This window comes from Aulostomus chinensis, chromosome 1, assembly GCF_037954235.1.
Source record: "Aulostomus chinensis isolate RoL2024-O1b breed Wild chromosome 1, RoL_Achi_v1.0, whole genome shotgun sequence".
Classification (NCBI taxonomy): domain Eukaryota; kingdom Metazoa; phylum Chordata; class Actinopteri; order Syngnathiformes; family Aulostomidae; genus Aulostomus; species Aulostomus chinensis.
In genome coordinates this window covers 58,805,461-58,813,702 of record NC_141320.1, presented here as the reverse complement: position 1 = coordinate 58,813,702, position 8,242 = coordinate 58,805,461, and the positions used below count along the sequence as shown (strand labels likewise).

Sequence of the window (8,242 nt, the reverse complement as noted above, 5' to 3'; positions counted from 1 at the left end):
CGTCACTTTGTGGGAGGTACAGTTAATATGGAGATTTGACCGTTTTAAAATCAGGTCACCATGAGGGACGTGGAACATATTTATAGCAAAAACGACAAGTGGCTCACAAGCAGTAGGCGCCGTTCACAGCCGCCATTTTGACTCGTCACTGCTGTGACGCTGAAGTTCATTGAAGAACGATCCTGTCAACAACTGTCTTTATTTGTGTAGATTTTGTTGTTGTTGCTTGTTTTAAGTTTTATATCGTTTCATTTAAACGTTAAGATAATTACACATCTCAGCCTGGGCCTATTAAAAAGAAGGTTTTCGTTACTCGAAGTGTCACTTTTGAAGTGATTTGATGTGAACATGAGGTGTAACATAAGATTTGTTAAATAATACAACAGGTAACATTTTTGTCCCACATTCAGATAGCGACACAAGAAACAATGTTCATCTGGAGTTCTCGCTGTCAAGCTGCAGTTTTCTCTTTTGCCACCAGATGGCGCCATAGCACCACAACTGAGCTGGAAACGTTCAATAAATGAACGATTAAAAGTTTTGTGGACGTCACTGCATGCTAAAAAAAAAAAAAAAAAAAAAAAATCATCCCCGACGCCACTACATCACCAGATACCCCAGTGCTTGGATGTGTTCGTTTCTCCTATTTAACCCCGTCTTTTGGGCGACGGCTTCTAAAACTTAGAAGAGACCAGGGATTGAACCGATGACCACAAATCACCGGCGCATCCCCAGAGCCACCACACCACCAGATCTGCTTGGGACCTTTGTTTCTGGTATTGAAGGACTCCAGTTACTGGACCAGACGTGTATGACAGAGACAGCGTTTATTCAGATGAAAGCGCAAGCGAGAACAGGATTGAACCCACAACCTCGTGAACCTCCTTAGGACCAACAACAGTTTCGAATACAAAGTCTTCACTGCCATCGTACAACAAAACTGAAACGCAATATTTCAAACGCTGTCGGACAAAAACAACAAATAAAACAGAGCATAAAACAACAAGGTTCACATTTTGCAGGATTTCAGACGCTGCTTCCCGAAGAGCAGGAGGTCGTAAACAGATGTTTGTATCACAGCAAGCCGGAGTTTTTCCTCATTTCTTTCGCTGGGAAACGATGAGAAATGAACCTTGAAGTTCCGTAACGGTGACGTCGCCCCGTTTTGCGGTTATGGATGGAGCGACGCGGGCCTCGAACGCACAACCGCGCAAACGCTACCGTTGTCACCTCACCGCCCGCCGCCGGACAAGCGGAGAGACAGGATTTCGAGTGGAAGTGGCTTAAAAGTCTCGCGGGAACTGAACGCACGCTGTGCGTTTAAAAAAAAAACAAAAAAAGCGCCGGTTTTGGGTGATTTTTATGACAGTTTTCGAGTGTGCAGCCCCCATAGCCCCACCCTCCTCTCCTGCTCCTTCAACTCTGGTCACATTTTCGCTGAAACGTGTCACTTATTTTACGCTGCATTGCGCCAAAGCAGGTCGCCAGCAGCCGAGTTCACCAAAAACCACAACAAGTGAGTTTTATCTCACAAAGTTAAAATACAAGTTTACCACAACTGCAGTAGTTTAAAAAAAATAACAACAACCTTGAGGGATGCCCCGTATCAGACGACACTCGGACGCCATCACAACGTCGAGACGAATGGGAACAAAAAAGCAACGTTGAGGAACGATGTAGCAGTGATGTCATTAGTTTAATGTTTCATTTTAGGAGGTGGGATTACAGGATACATCATCTGATGGATGGATGCGGTGAATGGTCCCCGTGTGTTTCACGCTTTTTCTACTTTACAGTGTCGCCCCCCCTTCACCCCGACGCTCCCGTCCCCCCCGCAGTCTCCGGTGGAAGTGAGGATCAACCCAGCAACCCTTCGGTTTCCAGCCAGCTGCTCTACCCCAGAACCGTGCCGCCGTAGTGTTGGCCGCTTCATCTGAAGCAGCGTTTTACCAAAGCTTCCTTCGCCGATCAGACGAGGCATCGGATCCTCGACCTCAGCGGCGCGGTTGCGCTCGGAGACGCTGGTAAACGCCGGCATCAAAACAAAGGGTCAGCTTTCGTCAGGCTTTCCGTGATCCGTCCCGCAGAGCCAAACTCCTTCACCAGGTCCTTGATCACCACCGCCTTGCCGAGCGTCATCCAACTCTCTGATGATGAGGAGAAAGGGGGAAAAAAAAAAGAAAGTGTGGTGTCCTGGCTCCACCGTCCTCTTCGCCGTGGTTCCTCCAGGAGTCTAGTGGTGTCCTGACGGGACACCAGCGAGAGGACATTTCAAAAAAACATGGCCAGGCTTTGCAAACGGAGTTTCTTTTAACTTTGCAAACAGCGATGAAATGTAGAGGCGATGTTTCCTGGTTTATCAGTGATGCGGCTTCTCTAAATGCAACTGTTAACTTTTTCAATTCTGGCTGTTCCGTTACGCTCCTCTGGCCCCCTCACCTGCGATGTAATTAGCGCCGATCAACATCAGCATGCTGCCCATGATGTAGAAGCCCAGGGGGACGCTGCTGAAGATGCTGGTTTCGCCTGCGGAAAAAGAGCAAGAATGTGTGGGAATTGTCTGCCGCATTCTCGCAAACCAACTCTGAGGCTCCACCCACCGTTTCCGTTACCGACGGGCTCGGTCGTCTCCCAGTTCATGGACTTCTGCACCGCCTTCTTCCACCGCGCGTACCGGAACTCGCTCTCTGCCACACACAAGCAGAAGATCTCTTAGCCAGCAAGAAGAAGGCACAGCTCTGGTGTTGATGATCGTGAACGCCGGCCTGCTCCACCTTCAGGGTTGATCTGAGGCTCGAACTTCTCCGAGGTCACCTCGCTCAGGTCGTCCGGGTTCAGACTCCACACGCTCACCCCCTCTGCTGCCCCAGCTGCCATCGCAGCCCCGAGGGCGGTGGTCTCCGGCATGGACGGCTTCACTGAACACAGCAGGCACCAACAGCCTGAGCGGTTTTCACGTAAACTTTTTTGTTTTAGTACCGCCCCCTTCTGGTAACGGATACAGACATGTTTGAGGCAGTTTAGTGTAGTGCACAGCTCTAACCACCAGAGGTCACTGTGCTGATGGAAGATGGAGGCGAGTCGAGCTGCGTTCGCTCTTGGCAAATTTGTACCACATCAAATTACAACACGTCTGTTAGCTTCGGGGTTTGCGGAAGTGCCGCTGCGGCGCCAGGCTGCTGTTGGAGAAGCGAGAAGTGTCAGGTGAACATGGAAACCCTACCGACAGGGATGCAGAGGATGTCAGCCTGCAGCTGCATCAGCAACCTGTTCGACGTCATTCCTCCGTCCACCTGGAGCTGAGTCAGCGGGATGCCGCTGTCCTGATTCATGGCGTCCAGAATCTGCAACCAAAGGACTTTTAAAAACAACCCGTGTTAAGTAACTCAGCGTGGACTGAGCAAGAGGAAGGGGCCGTACCTCTCGAGTCTGGAAACAGACCGCCTCCATAGCAGCGAACGCCAGGTGACTCTTATTAGTGAACTGAGTTAACCCGCAAATGACCCTGTGACACAAAGAGAGGTTTGTGTTTGACAGAGGGACAGAAGTCACTCGGCGCTCCAACAATGGCAGCTGAAGGGCGTACCCCCTGGCGCTGGGCTCCCAGTAAGGTGCGTAAAGACCCGAGAATGCGGGGACAAAATAGCAACCGTAGGACGTCCCGACGGATGCCGCCAACTTCTCTGCGCGGAAAAAGGAAAAATTCACGATTAACAACTGATGCGGTGAGGTTGAGATCGGCGCGTCGCCGGCGGCGGTGACCTACCCAGCTCCTCTGAAGATCCGATGATGCCCAGGTTGTCCTGCAGCCAACGAACCACAGCACCTGCGATGGCCACCGAGCCCTGGCCGGGATAGAAGACGGTGTTCGTGAGTTGTTTTTTTTTTGGAAACCAGGAAGCAACTGAACGGAACATGAAACTGAATCAAAGCAGCGCTGCACCTCCAGCGCGTAGCAGGCAGGTTTGTCTCGACCCAGTTTGTAGGCCACAGTGGTCAGGAGTCCGTGGTCGGACATGACGGGCTGGAAAAAAAACAAAAAAAAAAACAGATGGATGTGAGGACGTACGAAGACGCTGCAACGCCAAGGTGCCGTAAATCACGCGAAGTTACAGCCGTTGTCGGAGAGTCTTCAGCCGCGCGGATGAATTCTCTTACCACATCTCGACGATACCATCATCATCTGATCACGTTACTCTACCTTCGCTCCGGTGCTACGCAGCAGAAAGCAGCCGGTCCCGTAACTGAAACACAAATCAGACTTTTTAAAATCTCCCTTCTGATAAAAAAACAAACAAACAAACAAACACGCCGAACCGTTACGAGGACAACCCCGAAACGCACACTCACGTGTTCTTAGCCTGTCCGTCCTGAAAACACATCTGTCCGACGAGCGCTGCCGACTGATCTCCGAGACACTGGTTTGAGGGAATGCACACATTTGTCAGGAGCGTGAGGAGTCGCTTTACACTGGCGAAAGAACGGACGGAAAGAAACTCACCCCTGAAATGGGAATGCCTGACAGGGACCCCGATTTCTGCAGAGACAGAGGACCAACGCAGTCGTTCACTTTCCACCGAAATTCAGCTTAAAAGTGAACGTTGCAAATATTTCATCAACGTTTTCTTCTCTCTTATTTTTTTTTGGGGGGGGGGGGATTTTTGTTGCGCACGAGGCTTTCGCTTCACGGCCTCAATCAGTCAGGGATATGAAAATGTTGTCACCTCATGTTTGGAAGGAGAGTTTGAAGCCTTGAATTTAAACAAAAAATATAAATATATATAAAAAAAAACAAAAACACCAAATATCGATGGAGTGACAGTGCATTTTCCACTTTAGGAGTTTGATAAAGACCTTGAAATTATACGATTCGGTATAATTTAAGTGTCAATTCCTTGATCACACCACTATGAGCCTTGATGACCCTCAAACCAAAGAGGGGGTTAATCAATATTTGGCAACATGAAGCCAAATATGTTCATTCTACCGCTAAATGTATAAATAAAGCATTATTCTCACAGTAAATCAAAATGTCTTCACTCCTACGTGAGGCCACTTGGGATGTTTCAAAAAAAAAAAAAAAAAGACTGTAGGAGTTCAAGAGTGAAGAGATTTAGCAGGTTTAAGGGGACGCTGGAGATGATCAGCGGGGGAGTTGTGAGGACCAACAACCAGCCAGGTCACATGACACCACACAAGCAATGTGGGATGCAAACCATTCCGGTACATTTCCAAGAAAGCGCTAGCGACTTTTATGAAACACGCAGAAAATGATGTAATAACCAACTGTGGCGATTATATATATATATATATATATATATATATATATATATATATATATATAAAAAAAAATTATATATTAAAAAAAAGACCAATATCAGCCAATACTGATCTCAGAGGTGCAACCACTTCTCAACAGCCGCGTCTCTTCTTTTTTTTTTTTTTTTTTTTTTTAAGCGAACAAAAGTGAACCTGATCCGGTGAAATATCGCCGCCCGGGTGTTGGAAATGCACGGCGGGATGGCGGTTAACCACGGAGAAGCAGCGCGGGTTACTTTTGCATGACGAAGAGAAGAGTGATGGCGAGTTATTACTTACCCGACTAGAACATATTTTCTACCCGTGAGAGGAGAGAGACAAATGGCACACACACAAAAAAAATGCCTAAAAAGGAATTTCTTAGTCAACCTTCATGCACTTTAGAACATTCTTCTAAAATCCCTGGATTGTTTTATTAGTTGCTCATTTGCACAGCAAACTTTGAACGCACAAGACAGAAATTAAGATGTTTGAAAGTTGATAAGCTAGCTGACTAGCTAGCTGACTAGCTAGTTGGCGGAGGTGGCGAGGGCTTACCATCAGGCCGTATATTTCTGAAGAACTCCTCACCCGGGGCAAAATCTCCATTGGAATCCCAAAGTATCTGATGATAATTTAAAAAGTACATATATATATATATTTGATCATAATTAGCTGTTCTTTTAAAACAAGGATGGCGTCAGCACCAACAAAAGCCAGGAGTCCTACTTGCAAAGCTCCGGGTCCCAGTCCAGAGTGTGAATGTTGAACAGCATGGTTCTGCTAGCGTTGGTCACATCGGTGCAGTGGACTCCGCCGGACTTCCCCCCCGTCAAACACTGTCCAACACACACACACACACATTCACGTCACACACATGTATGTAGCACCCACGTGACCGCGGCGGCCGTCTGCGTTCGTACCCAAATGAGCCAGGAGTCGACGGTGCCGAACATGGCGCGGTGGGAGGCCACGGCTTCGCGGACCTTGTCCACGTTGTCCATCAGCCAGCGGAGCTTCACGGCGCTGAAGTAGGTGCTGATGGGGAGTCCCGTTTTATGCTGCGAGACAGGCGGCGCTGCTCGTGAGTCACGTGACATCAGACAGCGCTGATCTAGTAGTACTTCACGCTGATACATCAATAAAACCTCAAATGCAGCTCAATTTCTAAAGTATGGAAAAACCCAGTCTCAGATTCACCCTCTCAAAGAAATAAAAGAACCCAGGGCTTCACCTTCAGGTGGTTCTTGTTCCTTCCTGGAGTTTTGTTGATGAGACCTTCGACGGTGGACTGGGTCCGCAGGTCCAGCCACACTAAAGCAGGACACCCAGTTATTTACCACACACACACACATTCTGCTTTTACCACCGGGTAAATGAAGCCAGGGTCACGGTTCTTCTGCGCCGGCGTGTGAATTCACCCGGCGGAGGGCCTGACGTCCGTGCTGGACTCACCGATGGCGTTGTAGAGGGGCTCCCCCGTCTCTTTGTCCCAAACCAGCGTGGTTTCTCTCTGGTTGGTCACTCCGATAGCTGGAACGAGAATTTCCAACTTGTAAGCTGCCATCGCCTCGTAGCAGACCTGACATCAGGCGCCCTACCTTTGATGTTGGAGATGTCGATGTTGAGCTGCGTCAGTTTCTCACACGTGCGCTCCATGCACTCGTACACCGACTGCAGGATCTCCTGGGGGTCCTCCTCCACCCACCTGAGGCACACATGCATGGCGTTTTACGTCACATCTTCCCTCGTGTCAAACTTTCCCCGGGCGTTTCTCACTCACCCTTCTTTGGGGAAGCTCTGTCTGATCTCCACCTGGTGATGGCTGAGAAGTTCCGCCGTTTTTGAATTAAAAACCTAGAAAGAGGGAGACAGAACGGAGCTGTGAGGGCTGCCCATACGCTGACGCTCCCATCTGTGACCCCCATGATGGATTCAAAGATGGCAGATTGACGGTGTTCACCCGGAGGTACGAGATAAGACGTCAGTGGGACTGAAAACACCCTCAATCCAAGCCAATCGAATCGAATGATGAATGTTTCAAACAACAGTTTTTATCATCCCGGAATTCCCAATGGGTGCACCCCTGCTCGCTCCAGCAGCAAACACAGCTCATCCTGGCAGCACAAAACTGATCTCTGAACAGATTCTGCGGGTGCACAAACGACACCATCCATGTGTACAGTGAGGAACCCACAGGTCACGAACCCTCCCTCCTTACTGGGTCGGTTAGGGAGCACTTGAAGGGCGCTCCTCATACATTTGCTAGCATCAACTCGCTACTTAAGTCACGTTAAATGACGTCAACACCGGTGGTTAGCAGCAATGATCTCTGTGCGAGTATCACAGCAGCTAGCTGGCTTTCTCTCCTGCGTCTCAGTCTTACCAGGAACCGAGTGGAGCTTGTGCCCTGGTCGATGGCAGCAACCAGCGGCCCCAACATCATCCGGTGTGAGGAGGCGGCCATGGCGCCGTTCATGGGCGGCCCCGCAGCTTCGGACCCAACCTGGATGGGAAAGCGATTAACCGCCGCAGGTAAAGCGGCTCAAGTCAGCTAAAGTAGGGCAGGAGGTGGCTCAGTCGCGTCCTTCATGCGTGTTACTTGTCTGGTCGCTCGAGGATGACGTAGTAAAAGGCGCCTCCAGTTAGGTAAAACAAATGAAGCACGGTTTTTATAGATTTGTATTATATTAAATGTTTGAAATAGAATGGAATGAACGAGAGAGTCATTACACTGTGTTCCAGCAGTCATTTAGCTGTAAGTGCTGTAGGTCTGGTAAGGCAGAGTTAATAACACTAAAATAGACATTTAAATTACCGTCACGCACATTGACATAAATGTGTGTAAAAAGTATGTTCCCATACCGGGAGTCGAACCCGGGCCGCCTGGGTGAAAACCAGGAATCCTAACCGCTAGACCATATGGGAAATTGATTCCTTAAGA

The 8,242-nt window shown here is 48.9% G+C and overlaps 1 protein-coding gene and 1 non-coding gene across 3 annotated transcripts; both read right to left on the bottom strand.

Moving 5' to 3' along the window:
* Positions 1–808: 808 nt before the first annotated feature.
* On the bottom strand, positions 809–7,935 carry LOC147272498 (glycerol kinase). Of its 2 annotated transcripts, XM_086222561.1 has the most exons (21): positions 7,685–7,935; positions 7,082–7,155; positions 6,900–7,006; positions 6,754–6,831; positions 6,533–6,612; positions 6,222–6,359; positions 6,028–6,137; positions 5,857–5,923; positions 5,599–5,616; positions 4,502–4,537; positions 4,351–4,418; positions 4,202–4,244; positions 3,944–4,024; positions 3,767–3,845; positions 3,587–3,683; positions 3,421–3,505; positions 3,224–3,344; positions 2,775–2,918; positions 2,601–2,687; positions 2,440–2,526; positions 809–2,244 (listed from the first exon to the last, which is right to left on the bottom strand). In XM_086222561.1, exons 1-21 carry the CDS (start codon positions 7,775–7,777, stop codon positions 2,234–2,236), a joined length of 1,704 nt encoding a protein of 567 aa, XP_086078687.1. In that variant the 5' UTR covers positions 7,778–7,935; the 3' UTR covers positions 809–2,233. The 2 variants fall into 2 exon arrangements, with proteins under 2 accessions (XP_086078687.1, XP_086078756.1); XM_086222630.1 differs by lacking the exon at positions 5,599–5,616 and having other exon boundaries at positions 810–2,244; positions 7,685–7,934.
* Positions 7,936–8,154: 219 nt separating this feature from the next.
* trnae-uuc (transfer RNA glutamic acid (anticodon UUC)) lies at positions 8,155–8,226 on the bottom strand. Its single transcript has one exon. It is a non-coding gene; the product is annotated as a tRNA-Glu (tRNA).
* Positions 8,227–8,242: the final 16 nt, after the last annotated feature.